Raw genomic sequence first — 18,382 nt, forward strand, 5'->3', positions numbered from 1 at the left:
ATATATATATATATATATATATATATATATATATATATATATATATATATATATATATAAATGCATTAGACTCATATATTCTATGGAATTATACTCTCATTTTAGCATAATAAACAAGGAACTTTGCTGCTGCAGTGGGTGTACAGTCCACAGCTTGATATCTAGGTATTTTACTCAAAGGGAGTTGTAAAATTTGCTTATTTTCCAAAAGTGGAGTGCTCCTTTAAATACATAGTTTTTTTAGTAGTCATATCAAAGCAGTAAATAAATCAGCATACCATCATCTCAAAAACATTGCAAGAATTAGGTGCTTTGTTTCCAGTGAGGACTTAGAGAAACTTGTTCAAGCTTTTATCAGCAGCAGGATGGATTACTGTAATGGACTCCTCACTGTCCTTCCAAAAAAGACAGGGGGGTGGGGGGTTGTTGTTGCTTTTGTTTTCTCTCTCTCACTTACTTTTTTCTCACCTGTTGGTAATTAAGTGGCCGGGACATGCGGCAGTAGAGAACAAAGAAAGACTGTGCCAAACACTAGCAGGTTATGGCTGGTTAAAAATCCTAATGTTAATGAACAATATAGTGAAAATTTGACTTTAAATTTTTGGTTTTGTTTCAATGTTTTGGAGAAGTACTGATATGGATGTCACTTTTTGTTTGATATTTATTTTTCTCCTGTTTCTGGTAGAGAGGGAGCAAGGTAAGACCTGTGTTTTTCTTTTTAATTTTATTTTGGAGAGTTGATTAAGTTGCTTCATTAATCAGTTAAGAGATTTTGTTTGTTGTTTTGGCATTATCCCATCCTAAGTATTTATAAAAACCTGCCATTACCCTTGGTAATTTATTATTTGTTAATCTCTACATGTACTTTTTTTTGGACATTGTATTTGCTGTGTTATTGTTGGAGTGCTAGGATAGGAGAAGGGTGATGATTGTGGGCTGCCCTGCCCGTTAGTTGTTTTTATTATTTGGTTAGATTTTCTATCATTAAAATTGGCCTTTAATTTTTTTTTTATTAGGCTAAATTTAATACCTTTTATTTAATTCATCGCCTTTATAATAAAGTAATGGGGATATTATAATAAATATATTATATATTATAATAAAACTAGTTTAACTGCATCCAAACCTCTCTTGGGCTATTATTTTCAATAAACCTCATGGGTTAAACAAAGTCCTTTGGATGAAATAAAAATCAATGTAACGAAAAATCATTCATAGTGGGTCTTCTTCAGTCAGGTCCACTACCAACACACAACTAAAGAAAAACAAGGCATACAAAACCTCAAGGCAACATTCAAGATGAGTTGCAAGATGAACCTCAAAAATGAAGAGAGTCAATTTTAATAGTGCTTTAATAAAGTTCAGCAAAGGCAAAATAAAAATAAAACTAGATTCAACAAAAAAATGCTAACGATCTCTACTTACATGAACACAACCTTCAAAGTAGACGAGAATCAGTTTGATTGGTAAAACAGTATATGAACACACACCATCGTCTCTCATGTGACCCAGACAGTAGCTCTGAAGTACTTGCCATTAGAAAAGCAAAGCAAAATGTACAGTTTTTTTTAGGATTTGTTAAAGGCTCTCTCTCCCCTTTAGACAAAAGACCTGATATCTAAAATAAATCTGAAAGGCACAAACAAGGAGCAATGAATTACACCAAACGAACAAAGCCCCAAACCATGTCGTAGAACAATCTTGAAGCATTTTCCTCAGACACAGAACATTACGAATTTCAAACTGTATGAGGGCACGGCTTTAAAAAGTCAGACTACGCAAGATAAAACAAGTACGGAGGGACTAAAACAAACCCTAGGGTAACTCCACAATGCACAGAACCACGTGCGGAAATCCTCCTCAGGGCCAAAAAGGAGCACTTCTTTCATTAAGAGCACAGTTCGGTGTCTTTTCCCCCCCGAAATATGAACGCTGCCTGAGCTTCGGGAATAAATACGAACGACTAGAAATGCGTAAAATAAGCCTGACTGGGAGGAAAGTAGGAAGGGCGGCCTGATGGAGCACTTCATAGACACCAAACGCAGAAGATTGCACACAAAACACACCAAAGCACCCTGTGATGCATCAACTCCCAAAAACATGCATCAGACTGACAGAGCAGAGTTAGAAAAACCCATGACAGACATAAAAACGCAAACAGCTTTGTGAGATCGACAACTTGCGCTCAACTTGCCTGCTTTCATTGGTATCTCTTTTGCTGAACATACAAAGGTCTAAAAACATGGCATCTATTAATGGGAATTGTTGGAACGCAGCTCTTGCTGGATTGTTTTAGTGTTTGTATGAGGCGACCAATAGTGATTCGCTTTACACAGGATTCAGATTTACGGAAATCACCAAACACGTACCCTTGCTGTGAAAAGGCTGTTGACATATCTGTTTACTTAAGATGGCGTCTGACGCTAAAATTGGCTCCCTGCGCCTAATATTTTCATCTGAGGGGGCGTAGATGTTTTTGGAAAGGAGATATTATGGACTGAGTTTTTTTTTTTTTTACAGGTAAAAGAGTAGTCTTTTTAAAAAAGAAGGTCAAAAGAAAAAGAAATCTCATGGATGGCACAAGTTATTTGTGTGCAGAAATCACTCAAACAGCACAGTAGCATTGGGACGTTACTCTTCAGCACCCCAAGTGGGGAATCTCCTGAAATGTACAGTTTCAGGTCTCGATGTGTCTTGCCTTAAAAAGTAGACAGTTTTTGGGTTTTTTGTTCTCTTGTCTTTCCCGCTTTTTACCACTCGGCGTCTCCGATGGCTTTGGAGAACACAAAATCCCGTCCGTTCAGATTCATGATGCCATCCTTCAGGTGAAATTTCCACTTGTTCTTACTTCTGTGAATCTGAAGCATAGATTAAGAAAAACAAAAATAAATTTCAGGGATTTTTGGACAGTGATTTCAACCCTTTCATGCGTATGATCACACCGGTGTGACTGCTAAAATTTAAATCTGATGGCGGGTGCTACGGCACTGGAAAAGGAGCGCAGCACTAATTATAAATCACAATTTACCTGTGCTTTCAAACAAATAACATTTCTTTTAGGTTTCAGACATTCAAATACACATAATTACAAGCAAAACAAACCATGTAAAGTTTGTAAAACAGACGTGGATGTCTATGAAGACGGCAATAATAAATATATTTCAATATAACTAGACAATGTGCTTTATTCACCTAAGATACAAACTGTTTACATTACTAGAATATTTTCTTGGCAGAAAATTATTAATAAACATGACAAATCCAGCAGCGATCGGAAGTTAACGAGCAGTGTTAATATTATTTATCAAATCACACAATGTATTAATTGTATTTTATTAGCGTCTACCCCTCTCAACCCTAGACCCAAACTTCAAAGTTTGTAAAGTTAATGTAAAATAGTATTTGTTGTACAGTGTCAAAATTAAGCTATATTGAAACAAGTTTACACAGCTGAATCCCATCTAGACTTCACCCTCTCCTGCAGCATGGTGAAGTCTAGATGGGTTACAGCAGAGGATACTCAATATAGCATAATCTAATAAAATACAATTGTATTAGATTACGCTATATTGATGAGAGTATACTCAGCTGTATCCCATCTAGCTAATAAACTCAATGCGGAATTTAATAAATATAAATACTTCTCGTTAACTTCCGATCGCAGCAGTATCCTTTCTAGCAACAACAGCAGCACCATTACCTGTCATATAACAAATAATATGATCATTATTAAGCTGTTTTGAAGACAAAATAGAAGTTCTATCTCATATTTGACAATCAGAGGATCAGAAATTTGTCAATATTTACAGAAAAGGGCAAAAAGACTTTTCACTGTGCAATGACTAATCTTGCTAATAAAATCATGCAATCCAAAAGTTTGTGAATTGAACATTTCCAATAATGTAATATGCCATAGTGTTGACAGCGATAGTTCACTCAAAAAAAAAAAAAAAAAAAAACTTAACTCACTTTAAAGTGGCTGTACACCTTTCGAGTTTCTTGTGTTAAACACAAAAGATGACAGTGAAAAAAGCTGAAAACCTATAACCATTGACCATTAAAAAAAAAAAAAACATAGAAGTCAACAGTTACAGGTTTCCAGCTTTTTTTAAACAATCCTCTGTTTTTAACAGAAAAATGAAAGTCAAAGAGATTTAAAACATGTAAAACAGGTCCTGAAAATGGAAAATCTTCCCCTGCTCTTCACGTTTCCTACTGCTGGTTCTCTGTGTGCGCAATCTGTCAGAAACTCACATGCTCTGCAGACCCACTGAGACGCGCCTTTTCCGTCAAAATGCATCCGACCATAATTTGAGTCTCGTAAAATGTCCAGGATTCAGGTTTTACTTTCGCATTTTAAAGTTGTCATTATTTGTATGCGTTTTTGCATTACCATTTCGCAGCTGAATGAATGTGCGCGCACAGCCGCGAGAGAAACATTAAATGATTAATCACATAATAAATGACTCAGATAAACTTTATACTCGGAGAGAACAAAATGCCATCTATAATGGCTGCAAAATATTTGTACACCACTAGAAATGGTTAATCAAATAATTTACCTTATTTAAATAATCTACACTTTTTATTCAAGTAGTTATTATTATTTTTTTTGCAATAATGTCTATTTTATTTATTTAAATTAATTTCTCATTTGCTGCATGTTTTATTAATTTAATAACTTTAACCCACTGAAAAGAAAAGGTGTATGACAGTGTCATTATAAATAAAAATCAAGTTAAAAAGCACATTATTTTTTGTTTGTCGCATGATGTTGACCATTTATGTGCTGTGGGGAAAAGGGTTTTTTCCAATCAGGCTACCACTGCAAGTATATTTTAAACCTGTGGGAAGCCCTGCACACTGAGCTGATCTTACGAGGAAATGTAACTAGTTCACATTTTGTAAGTTATTTCTGGACAAGTTCAGTCGTATGAAAATGTACTATTTCTAAAAGGAGGCCCCCGCAGGGGTCCGGCACACTTGAGAACAGATTTTACTCCATGCAGCCCCTGATCTAAAATGAGTTTGACACCCCTGCTTTAAGTACTTAGGGTTATAATTTATATATAAACATATATGCCAAATATTTGATAGATTTTCTAATAGTTTTTGCACTTAAATTAAGTAATGTAAGAATAGAAATGTGTGCAAGTTATCAAAACAGATTAAAGATATGTGATAAACAAACACTCACTTTGTCATACTGGCAAACCACTACGTTCTCTGTGTCGAAGAGCTCCTGATCTTCCTCATCACTGACATCATCACCACTGTTTAACGGCTCCTGAAATAAAGACAGATTATTTAAAGAAATTATGACTGGACTAAACCAGATGAGTTCAGGTTTAGATCCAGAGGCTCTGTGCCCAGCAATTGTGTTACTTCAGCATCACAGTAATATTGCAATATGGTTTAATAAAGAATTCTGAATGTTTTTATCTTTGCATTGTCCTTTTATTCGGTTAACCTTATACTTAATTTTAGTTATGTACATTTTTGGTATTTCAAAGAAATAAATACATTTTAATTATTTAAGAATTGCTGGATACCAGCAGTCTGAACGTCTCAGTTCTCGATTAGTTGAGGGAAATTTGTTATGTAGTGTTATGTGGCTACGCCATGGGTTTCCTGAAATAAAATCTGATAAGGTCGACTAGATACTCTGTGCAGTGTACGGGATAAACATAATTTGCCACTTTTTTTGCCTTGAAGAGAACAGAGCACTACTGCTTGAATGGTCTTAGAAAGGTTTTGCGTTTTCTTTACACTAGATTTATTAGCATCTGACCTAGGAGCCGTTCTCACAGATTGTGTTTTTCCTGTCCAACGTACTACTTTTCTATTGTCACAATTTTTAGACGCCATGTAAAATTGAAAGATTTACGTGCATCATACCATTAGAAAAGAAAAGCGAAATGTATCATTTTTGTGTGTTTTTACAAGTTGTTAAGGGCTCTTTAAAGAGAGCGTCATATCTTGCATTATTATTTAGGTTTGAATGAGCCCTCTTTTCTCTGTCTCGTGTTGAACGCAGTTGACCAAACGCAACAGACTGGGTCATCGGGTCAATCACCGCAGATTAGCTTCGCGCTAAGGAGGGGTTTGGAAACAAATGAATTGCTGAACGATTCATATGGGAGTCGCTGGGATTATTAGGTAAAAAATAAATGCATATTATAAGACAATGAAAGTGTTTTTTGACCTTGCACGCATATCAGCCTGTAGTTGGAGACCCCAAATCCAAAATATGACCTTTAGTAATGCAAAATAGGGGATCTTTAACTTCACACATTGCACACTAAGGCTGCATTTACACTGCAGATCTTGGTTAATTCCGATTTTGTGACCTCTCCGATTTTTTTGATGGACCCGCTTAAGTCATCTTTTAAAAAAGGGATTCATATTCGATTGTCTGCATTTACCCTGTACACAATGACAAGACGCAATGACCAGGAGGAAAGGAAAAAAAAAAAAACGAGCACTGACTGACAGCTGATAATGAAAGAGCACCCCTTGCTCCATTCCTTTATTTGATCTGTTCGCGGGGTATATATATTTTTCCTTTAATTATTTTTGTCAATTTGTTAAAATCTAAAATCTATGACAAAAAAAGTTCTCATTTGGCCATTTTCTTTTAACCTAGGCTTTTTTTTTTTTTTTAAATCATTTGGCATTTTAATGTAATGTCGATGTCGTAATTTATGCATGTGATGTTTGCAGTAGTTTTTATATATCTTTTTTGTGGCAGATGTTGCGCCTGTGCTCTCTCTTTGCTGAAGTCTGTTCTGAAATAAGAGCACCAGAGATAACCTCATTCACTGTGGCTATTAATGATGCACCGATCGCATTGACAAGTGAAAATCCAACGGGTCTCCGATTCATATTGGATAAATTTCCACATATGGAAGAGGCCTGAATCTGATTTAAGTAAATCAGAATCCATGTGATTATGTCTTGCTTACGTGTACATGGGCCAAATCTGATCTGTGCCCCATGGGAGAAAAATAAAAAATAAAAATAAAAATCGCAACTAGGTCACTTAAACCATGCAGTGTAAATGCAGCCTAAAAGGCATCTAAAAGCAGATTTACTAAGCCTTCATTCACACCTCCTCCACTTGGCCGTCCTCTCCGCCGTCTTTCTCCTTGTCTTCATCCTCATCTTCATCATACTCGTCCTCCTCCTCTTCATCCTCCTCTGAGGACGTGTCTCCTGCGCCGTCTACCTGGAGCATCATAGGAGGTTGTTGCGAGGCCTGCTGCTGCTGTTGTTGTTGTTGCTGCTGCGCTTGTGGTTGAGTTTGCACCTGTGCATCTCCCGGTCCCGACTGCACTGCCATCGCTGCCGCCTGCATGACCTAAACAAGCACACACGATTCAATTCAAATTGAAGTTGATTTGTATAGCGACATTCACAATAATATTTTTTCAAAGCAGCTTCGCAAAAGGTGTACATTACTGCATTACAGTCAGAAAAATAAAGGTTATTAGTTACCTTATAAGTTACTAATCACTAATTGATTAGTAACTAAAAGCTTTTAACAGTGAAACTTATTATATTATAAACCTGTTAATTATTATATATCTAAACTGCAGTTATATAGGATATAGGTGATGCCTGTGTACATGTTCAATGAAATGTATTTGTGAGACATCAATTTCACAGACATCACGGAGATTTTAGTTTAAGGTGAGAGCTTGTGCTGACCTGAGTGTTCTGCGGTACTTTATTCCCCGTGAGGACGATCTGCTGCGGCTGGATGATGACTCCGGTTTGCTGAGGAAGACCTCCTTGAAGAGGAGTCAACACCTGCATCAATACACAGAGAGAGAGACACTTAATACACTCCTGTTCTCATAAATCGAGGTGTAGAACAAGTCTAATCATTTAAACTAAAAGACCACTTGAAATACTTTGTTTCTCTGATTTATGCCTTTAAACGGACAGTTCACTCAAAAATGTAACTTTGCTTAATATTTACTAATACACAAGTGGTTCCAAACCTTTGAGTTTCAGCTGATATTTTAAAGAATGATGAAAAACTGACTTCCATAGTAGGAAAAACATTCTATTGAAGTCGATGGTTACAGGTTTTCAGCATTCTTCAAAATATCTTTTTTTGTGTTTTAACAGAAGAAAGAAGCTCATGAACAAGCAGAGGGTGAATAAATTGATCATTTACATTTTGGTAAAAATATAGCTTTAAGTTTTGTTTAAATATGGAGTATTTCTTTTTTAATTCTTTAAACTACTGATGGCATTTCGTACAGATTTAAAATAATGTTCTTTAGTGCATACCCCACCCTAATAAATAAAACATGCAGTGTTTTCAGAAGTTATATACATTTTTAATCATTTTTAGACAACATATTTTGCTAACATATTTGGTGGAAAAACCCCCAAGTTTCAAGCATAACAAATAAAAGGATTTGTTATTGACTAATTGTCATCGTGTAAAGCAAGGGTGCCCAAACCTTTTTCTAATGTAGGGCCAAAAAAGGCTAATTTGAGTGAGGCTAGTGCACAGGTGTCAACTCAGTTCCAAAAGGGCCGCAGCTCTGCACAGTTTAGTTCCAACCCTAATTAAACACACCTGATCAAACTAATTGAGTCCTTCAGGCTTGTTTGAAACCTACAGGTAAGCGTGTTGGAACAGGGTTGGAACTAAACTGTGCAGGGCTTCGGCCTTCCAGGAATTGAGTTTGACACCCCTGGGCTAGTGGGTCGAAGGTAAATATAGTTGTCATGAGTAAATTCCTAATTTATCTATTAATATTTAAAAATGACTAGAAAACATTGCTTTATATTAACTAACAGTTTATTGTTAGATTTTATAAAAAACTTATTAGAATAAAAACTAAATCAGTGTATCAGATCTTTATTAAACAAAGTAAGACTAGTTGTCTCTTCTCTACATCGGTTCTCTTCCTGCGAAGCGTTCACCATTATTTCTGTTATTTCCTTTTTCAAACCGACTAAGAGAGCTGACAGGCATCTAACATTGGCTAGCTAAAGACCACTGCTGACACGGGGAAACAAAACCCCACTGGTCACATGCTGTCACAGTAAACCCTGCAGCCTCCAGTGACTGAACTAGAAGTGAGTACTGCACAGGCTCATTAGAAATATGTGCCTTAGCCTACATTCCTGCCAAACAAACGTTGTTGCTCTGCATACATTTCATTGCACGTTTCAGATGACAAATACACTAAAGGGTGCTGTCTACACTTTGGGGAATCAGATAGACATTAATTAGGGCCCGTTTTGTTGTACATTTCAGTTAAACATCTTTCTTATTTAACACTAACCTAAACTCTTCCCTAATCCTAGATAATAGTTTCAAAAGTAAATGTAAGAACAACAAGTGCTGTTTTACCTAGATTTTACATTGCTTTATTCTGTCAAAAGTGTAATAAAAATAAGTGCTGTTTACCTTGATTTTGCATTGCTTTAATCTTTATTTGTCATGTGTAATAACAATAAGTGCTGTTTACCTTGATTTTACATTGCTTTAATCTTTGTCAAAAGTGTAAAAAATAAGTGCTATTTATCTTGATTTTATATTACTTTAATCTTTTATTTGTCAAAAGTAGAGCAATAAGTGATGTTTACCTTGATTTTACATTGCTTTAATCCTTTATTTGTCAAAAGTAAATGTAAGAATAAGTGCCGTTTGCCTTAATTTTACATTGCTTTAATCTTTTATTTGTCAAAATAGAGCAATAAGTGATGTTTACCTTGATTTTACATTGCTTTAATCCTTTATTTGTCAAAAGTAAATGTTAGAAAATTTACCTTAATTTTACATTGCTCTAATCTTTTTTTGTGAAACAGTGCTTTACAGAACTCTCTGCATACACTACTGTACAAAGTGAGTTTCCAAGCAAACTGACCACACCAGAAAAGTTTTATACATATAGTTAAACAGGCAAGGAAAACATTTTTGATTGTTGAAATCATAGACATTAAGTGGCTTTGTGGTATTTATTTGGTGTGTGCAAAAAATGCATACAAGTGATCCTTTAATCACTGACAATCGGTCCGTGAATACCATTAGTGTGAAAAGGAAGTAAAGTTTTTGCAGTCTTACTGCCCTGTAGTGATCTTGTCACCAAGAATTTTTGATCAAACGGATGTTTGAGGACATTTTTGTGATTTCTCAAAAATGTAGGATAAAACTTTCATTTCCAAGGAGCCTGTGTTGAGCAAGTCAAAGATTGATGAGAAAGTGAGTGTGGTGTTTGTGCAGAATAAAGCACAGACCTGCTGTATGACAGGGGCCTGAACACCCCCAGGCTGCATCTGCGGCAGAACCTGCTGCTGTAAAAGCATCTGCTGCTGAGGCTGAATGATGTACTGAGCTCCATTGGCAGCTCTGACCACCTGCAGGATCTGACCTGTAAAGCCACCAGACACATGCTTTTGTTAGGACAAATCTGTATTTATAGTGTTAACATGCAGTTAAAGGTGGAAGAAAAAGGAAGGCATGTTGGACAGAATGTTGAAGACCTCTATTCATTGACTTCTATAGTATGGAAAACAAAAATACTATGGAAGTCAGTGATTACAGGTTTACAACATTCTAAATATAATTTTGTGTGTTCAACAGGAAAAAAAATAACTCAAACTGGATTAGAATATGTAAAGGGTTAGTAAATGGTTAGCCATTTTTTGTCATGTTTGCTTGAAAGCTGGAATTGTAGTTAAAAGCAGAATAATCATCTTTTCATATTTTTTTTGTGGCTTCAGCATCTATGTTTGACCTAAACAATAAAGTTGAAGAAACAAACATGACTAAAACTTTAGTCAGGCATGTTACTTCACATTGCACTACCAGTGTAATTGCTGAGCTCAAATCATATACTATCATGAAACTAGAATTTCAGTAGCAACTGGTAGTGAAATTTTTAAGACATCAATTTCCAGCTAACATTCAAATTCAGAGTTTCAACAGGTTTCACCAAGAGACTTTTAAACCTTTATATGACCATTATGGATGATATTTTAGACTTATGACTCAGCTGGTCTAGTGGAAAAGATTTTTACTCAAAAAAAATTTATTATTTTTTTCTTAGTCACATTTTGCATATCGTCTCAAACAAGCAAACAACCCAAGTTTTATACACACGTATGTTTTTAACACTACTTATAAGCTCTTTAAAAACTACAATAAGCTAAATTTGTTTTTTAAATTTCAGTACTGATTGGCACCAAAAGCTATAGACAGCAGCTTTTGAAACGTGTGCCATCCTGTCATGTTCTGTTAAAAGGGCTAAGCTATGTGGTTTAATTAAAGTAAGATGAAGGTAATTTTTTATTTTTTTCTGGTGAGTGTGTAAATGTTTTACCCTGAGGGGTGATGAGTTGCTGAAATGGTGCTACACCTGTGGGTAAAGCCAGAGTTGCTGCCGTGGCCGCTGCACTCTAGAGAAACCAGAGATTGAAACCAGAATTGAATCCATTGAGGACACACACATACATTAATGATCAGAGAAAGAGAGAGAGGTGTGGAGAGAGATATATAGAGAGAGAGAGAGAGAGAACAATATCCTTGCTGGAATCTGCAGAGTAATCTAATTTGTAGTCTCCAGTTCGAGTTTTCCAGGAAGGCTCGTCCCTCCTCCGCATCTGCTCTCCTGCTGCCATTAAAGCTGATGCTAAAGGGCCAAATCCATTTTTTTTAATGAAAGTTGCAGATTTCTGAATAGTGAGTAATTGTGGCTGCTAGTGAGATTATATGGAGTTGCTCAAACAATGCTTCATTGAACAGTGAGGTAGCTTTTTCCAACTGAAGCTCCTTTTTCCTCATTGAAGCACTTGAATATGAACTCTGAACTCTTAGAGAGATAGTTTAAGAGGCGTGCTGCGTTATTGGATTTAATTGGAATAAATTATGTTTGTCCAAATCACCATTTTGATATGATTTCTATTAAATCGTACAGCCCTAATTACCAACTGTGCGAGGCGTGTATGGGGGCGGGGTTGTACTCTCTTCTGGCTGTTGTTATCAGTCTCAAACTATTTTTTTCCTTTTTCTGAAGATTTTAACACCATCGCAGCGGTTTTCTTTTGTTATTTCAGCAAACAGTATTGTAATAAAATGGTATATTGTACTCTCCTGTCACTGCGCTCTGAGTTCACCAAACTATGAGCATTTCCACTACTGAGAAACCTGGAAATGTGAAAAAGGGCCCATTCTCAATTCATGACCCTTTTAAAAATAGATTCCAGATTAAAAATCCACCTCTGGAGGACTTCAATGTAAAAAAAAACACAAACAATAAACAAGCTAAGCATTAAAACGTGACTTACCATCCCCGTCGCACTCATGTGCTGCATAATCTTAGCATCCTGAACAATGACCTGCTGCTGAGGAGCTGAGAATAGAGTAAAATCTGCATTAATAACTCATTCGTCACCATAAAGATCATTGTTATTGAAGTCGTGTTTCTGCCTCACTGGTCTGTGCAGGAGGCAGGAGGACTTGCTGCGGTTGGGTTTGTGGCTGTGTCTGCTGAGCTTGAGCCTGCTGCTGTTGAGCATGCAGAACCTGCTGCTCCTCTGTGTGAAAACCATCCACCGCCTTGGACTGCATCAGCTTACTCTCCCACAACTGCTCAGAGACCCATATGAAAATCAAACATCTCTCTGAGAGGCAGGATAACGTCATCTAAAGTTAAATCATTTTACCGTTTTGAGCTCCATCAGGACTTGTTCATCCACTCCCTCGTCCAGAAACAGCTCTCGGACTTCAGCAATGACATCCTCCATCACTGATCTATACAGTTTAGGCTAAAATGAAAGATATAATGCAATCACTTCTTTTAACACAACCACAATATATTATGAATGGATCTTGATAGTATGATTTCATCTTTTTAGTACTCAGGGTTTCTGCTGGTTTCACAGAGTTAAATGTAAGACTTTTTAAGACTCAAAGCACTAAAGTCTAAGGAAATTTTTAAATGGCCCAGATGGAATTTTTTTTTATTTGACCTCTCAAAAAAAAAAAAAAAAAAAAAACTATAGTTCAGTACATTTAATAATACAATAATACATTAATGAACTATTCAAATGTATTATTTTTTTTCTAAGCTAAATATTTTAAATATTGTTTAAAAACAAGCAATCTCTTGTATTTTTCCCCAACATAAACCTTCTTTAAATCTATGGACAACAATCTGTCGGTGTCCTCGGCAGTAAATAGATGAAGAACCTTTAAACAAATGTTATTGTAAGGAAAATATTTAAATCATTAAGATAAACAGAGTTAAAAATGAAATATATAATAGTATATAATATACAAAGTTTATAGTTTTATTGAGATGGATTGTTGGTGATTGTATGAGTTTTGGCCAGACTGGGTAGGTATACATGAACAAAGGAAAATTAAGACCCGTTTAAAAGATTTAAGACCTACAACAAAATATTTCACTAAATTCAAGACTTTTAAGGCCTAAAATTTGGATTTTGAGAGGCATTTTAAGGCCCTGCAGAAACCCTTAATACTGTATATCAGAATATGACAGATTTGATCATATTTCTGACATTTCTGACTCCTAAATATCCATTAGCAAGTACATGCATATTTATAAACAATCCGAATGCTTCCATGAAGGTTGTATCAAAATATAACATATGTTGTGTTATATATATATATATATATATATATATATATATATATATATATATATATATATATATATATATATATATATATATATATATATATATATATGTAACAACTATTGTAAGATATTAAAAACAAAAACATTTAAATGTTATTTATAAATGCACTTTATTCCTGTCTGTGATGCAAAACTGAATTTCCAGCATCATTACTCCAGTGTCACATGAAACTTTAGAAATCAATCACTCTATTATGACAATTTGCTGCTCTTTTATGATTATTCATGATCAGCTCAATTATTAATTGGAGCAATTTTTACAAAAACACTGAAACTGTTGCTGCATTTTTTGTGTGTAAGCATTAAGCAAGTATTTTACAGTACTTTAGAAATGCTCAAATGTCTATTGATGTTTTTAAAACAATTGTATTTGATTGAACAAAGTCACATGAGATATATTTATATACATGATATATATATTTATATACATGATATATATATATATATATATATATATACAGATAGATAGATAGATAGATAGATAGATAGATAGATAGATAGATAGATAGATAGTCACATAACCAAGCTTTACCCTCATAAATGCAAAACTATTTAATAAAATAAAGTAAATCTTGTTTGTTCTATAGAGAGCCAACTCTTATCCTTTTGATTAGCATTGTTTCTTATGGGTTGTGCAATTCAATTCCCAGAATTTCTACAAAGTATGTTTTATACTGTAAACTCACTAACTTTTATGGTTACATGCATAATGCATGTTTATTTTCCTCATTTAAAGTACAAAACATGTTTACAGATTTTTTTTTCTCATACTATAACTCTGTAGTTAGTTGTTGGAAAATATAAACAGATGTTTTAATATAAATGTTAACATATATATTTTTATGTGAATTTATGTGTTTTTACTGCAAATGCCACATCCATAACGCTGGAACTGCTCAATAATGGTTCCTATGAATGTTAAGCATTGCTTCATTCACTTAATATAAATATTTCAGCATAAAAGTAGCATTTTACAATGATCTTTGGCAGCTTGTGGAACGCTAAAAAACAAAATAAAATTACATCTTAACACTTGGTTCAAATATATGAACATTTAAATGTCATCAAGATATTTTTTGGCTGAAAAGGACAACGGTTCAGAATGTTGAAACAATTTAGGATTTCCATCACTAAAAATTGAAAATCTATGCGTAAAGTTGCTTTTAGATGATTAATAGAAGATTAAAAAAATTTTTATTCTGAAAAAATGGCAAGCAATTCCAGCGTTATGGATGTGACATTTGCAACAAAAACTCAAAACTTAAATTCATTAATAAAGTATCTTAACATTAAATTACATCTGTTTATATTTTCCAAAACTACTGAACAGAGTTATGGGATCAGATAAAATATCTATCTGTATACATTGTATATATTTTAAATGAGAAAAATAAACGTGTTATGGATGTGACCAAAAAAGTTAGCGAGTTTACAGTACAAACATACTTTGTAGAAATTCTGTCCATTAAACTGCACAACCCAAGAGAAATAATGGTAATCAAAAGGATAAGAGCTGGCTCACTATAGAACAAACATGATTGATTTTTTTTTATTTGACGTTTTAGCATTTAGGAGGGTTAAAGCTTCATTATGGATGTGACATCTCCGTTATGGATATGACAAATGTAAAATTGGCACTTGTGTAACTTTGCTTAATCAAATAACACCTTGAAAACAAAGACAAACTTTTTTTTAGTACTGTAATATACTTGCTTAAACCAAAAATGTAGAAACAGTTTCCTTATTTTGGTTGTAGCTTAAATTTTCATGGCAAGGTTGACATTGCATAGAATTGCTATGGTATACTTTTGTTATTTTGCTTTTTTAAAAAGTCGAGACATTTCTGAAGAAGAATAAAAGTACTCAAACATCACTTAAAATGAAGTCCAGGCAAACTTAGGAATACGAACTTCAGTCATTTTTCCCCATATAGTCAATTATATATCCGTGTATATACACAGCTATATCGACTTGTATCTATACATTATTACTCAAATGTGTGCCTATAGACTTTTGGTGGTTGATAAATACAAAAAAAGGGGTAATAAACAAATATATTCTACACTTGTCTTTATTGTACAGTTTGTAACAGTAGTGTACTAATTAAAGCACTTCAGGGATTCAAACAACACAATGCATGACGTAACTACGTAACAAAAACACCGATGTGTTTTTGTAGCGATTCTTTGTAATGAATCGTTCAAAGGATATCCGCGGACACTAGTCCGACGTCCCGTTCAGCATTTGGACCGCTGGAAGCCCTATAAATACACACATGGGCTTCTTTAACGTGTCCATTGCGGTTGCTGACTGTCGGAACGCAAATCATCCGTTTTGAGAGCACAGAAATAGCAGCACCCTTTAAAACTCTGATAAACGCGTGCGATGAAACCGAAAAACAACCCTGAAACGCATGCGCTTCCGGCAGCTGTCGACGCGGAATGAGCAAAAAAAATCCTTCTGTCTAATAAACACCATCGTTAATGTTGTATCGCTAAAAGCGAAGAGCAGCTCCCCGCATCGCGTCTTGTCCGTACTGCGCGGCCGGTCCGCTCACTATTTAAAGCGCAGTCTGGCGTTTATATGCACAGCCCGTGACGTAGCGCCGAGAAGCACCTTCCCATCCCGGGCAGTCTATATTAGAGCGTCGCTATGGCTGTATAAAACCAGCGACGGAAAGAAGGAGGGTCAGAGGCAACGGTAGCCATGATGAAACAGCATCGCCTGCACTGCGGAGGCTTCCGTGAACGTGAAAAACGTCTCGTATGAGGGTTTATAACCAAGGGATTCAGTTTTATATATTTTTTGGGGGATGAATATTAAGATTCAAATTATGTAGGAAGGTTTTTAACACGCAGGACAAAACTTATATCCTGATATACATACAAAAACGAGCCGTTTTGGCTCAATTTCAGATGCATTTGTCGGGATCAAAGGGTGCTTTAGTAACAAACTAATATCGACGTATACTCTGATGACTGAATGGTCAAACACGGCAACAAAGCAGCAAGTCCGTGTTAGCTCAACAGAAATGCAATTTCTAGCACGTAATACTTAAAGCTGTGGATTTAAGCCACCGTGTTGTTTTCTTTCTCTATATAATCAGCAAACACTCACACACTTCCCTACAAAGACCTCGACTGGAGCAGACCTGATAGGTGTACGTGTGTCTAAACGCTTTATTATTGAAATAAACATGTGGGTTTGGTTAAAATGTTCTGCGTATCTCTCTCTCTATATATATCTACAATGCTTGGACACGTGTGTGATTTCGAGAATGAGTGCCGTTTGTCTGATCCTTACCACTTGGTTCGAGTTAGCCGAGCTCGCCATTATGAGCGCAGTGAGGGGGAAAAACACACCGCGAATATCAAGCAAGGAGCCCCAGAAGCATTAAAAAAAGCACGGAAACATCTAAAACGTTTAAAAAGTTGACGGTTAAAGTTTCGGGAAATAAAAACACAGCTCTTTACGGTCTTATTCACAGTCCCAGGGCTGCAGCTCCCCAGCCGTCCGTCTTCTCCAGTCCTCCGCCTTTATATACGGAGCTGCGCGAGACACAGGGCAGGGTCAAGCGGGCATTGAGCGAAACATCGCGAGATCTCGACGAGAGCTCTTACCGTGCAGTCAGCTGATCCTAGATCATTCGCTGCGGAGGCGCGACCAAAACAGACAAGAGGTTTTTTTCCTGCATAAGAAACTAACTTAATGTTACGCTATTTGCAGTTGTTGATTATTAAGCGTTGCTTGATAATTTTTTATGAGACCAGATTTAAGACGAAATTATGTTTTAATCAATGTAAAAGTGTAACAGCCTTATTTCTCCCTCATTAAAATGTTTCTGAGAGAAAATACTATCGTGCATTCAGTAAAATCTTTTAATATGCTTTACATGCATTGTTGCGGGTAACGCATTACAAGTAACGCGAGTTAAATAATAATATTACTTCTCTAAGTAACGAGTAAAGTAACGCATTACTTTTCAAAATTAAGTAACAATATCTGAGTTACTTTTAAAAAAAATGGAATGTGAGTTACTTTTTTAAATTAAGTTAATTAACTTTAAAAATGATTGCTGACAACATTAAATCCCGCACACAATGAGAGGAACAGAGATAAACGAAGAAGGCAGAGCCTTATATTATTACATATATTATTACTTTTTAATAAGGAAAAAAATACAAAAGTAATGAACATGTTGTTATAAACTTTCAGTCTTCTGTATAGCCTACGGGCAGGGTGCAAATTATACATTGACGGGGGTGGGGGTTGGTCAAGATTTTGTAGTTACCCAGATAGCAGGCAGTAATCGGCCCGAGCTCGGCTGCCCTCCGGCGCCTCCGGCTCCGACTCGGCATCGGCGAGTGTTATCCGGGCCGAGTGCGGCCCGCAGCTCGCTCGCGCACATGCGGTTGTGATGCGGCTGTAAAGCACTGGCCCGATTCCGGTCAACCATATGGCAACCGATTAAGGCTGATGGCAACCGATTAAGTTCTTATTTTATCTAGTAATCTGTTAGCTCCACGTTTAATGCTAATTTGAGAAAATATTAATGGTACGATAGCAAAAAAAAAAAAAAAAGAATATTTAGTGTGGATGGTCGCTATGTTTAGACGCAAACAAAACAATATTATTTATAAATAGATTATACATGTCATCTAGAGAAAAACTATGTAAAATTCGCTTATTTT

General features: G+C 35.6%; 1 protein-coding gene and 1 long non-coding RNA gene across 2 annotated transcripts in view; one reads left to right on the plus strand and one right to left on the minus strand.

The window, feature by feature from the left end:
* Positions 1–18,382, plus strand: part of LOC147839117 (uncharacterized) — a 490,241-nt gene that overhangs the window by 96,209 nt on the left and 375,650 nt on the right. The gene's annotated exons all lie outside the window — the stretch shown is intronic.
* Positions 1,335–17,204, minus strand: gtf2a1 (general transcription factor IIA, 1). Its single transcript, NM_212657.1, is given in 10 exon segments — positions 1,335–2,858; positions 5,198–5,287; positions 7,112–7,360; positions 7,711–7,812; positions 10,267–10,400; positions 11,352–11,427; positions 12,316–12,380; positions 12,463–12,616; positions 12,694–12,795; positions 16,995–17,204. Coding segments are annotated over 10 exon segments (1,110 nt in total). The 5' UTR covers positions 17,025–17,204; the 3' UTR covers positions 1,335–2,750.

Source organism: Danio rerio, chromosome 20, assembly GCF_052040795.2.
Source record: "Danio rerio strain M-AB ecotype USA chromosome 20, GRCz13ab, whole genome shotgun sequence".
NCBI classification, from domain to species: Eukaryota; Metazoa; Chordata; class Actinopteri; order Cypriniformes; family Danionidae; genus Danio; species Danio rerio.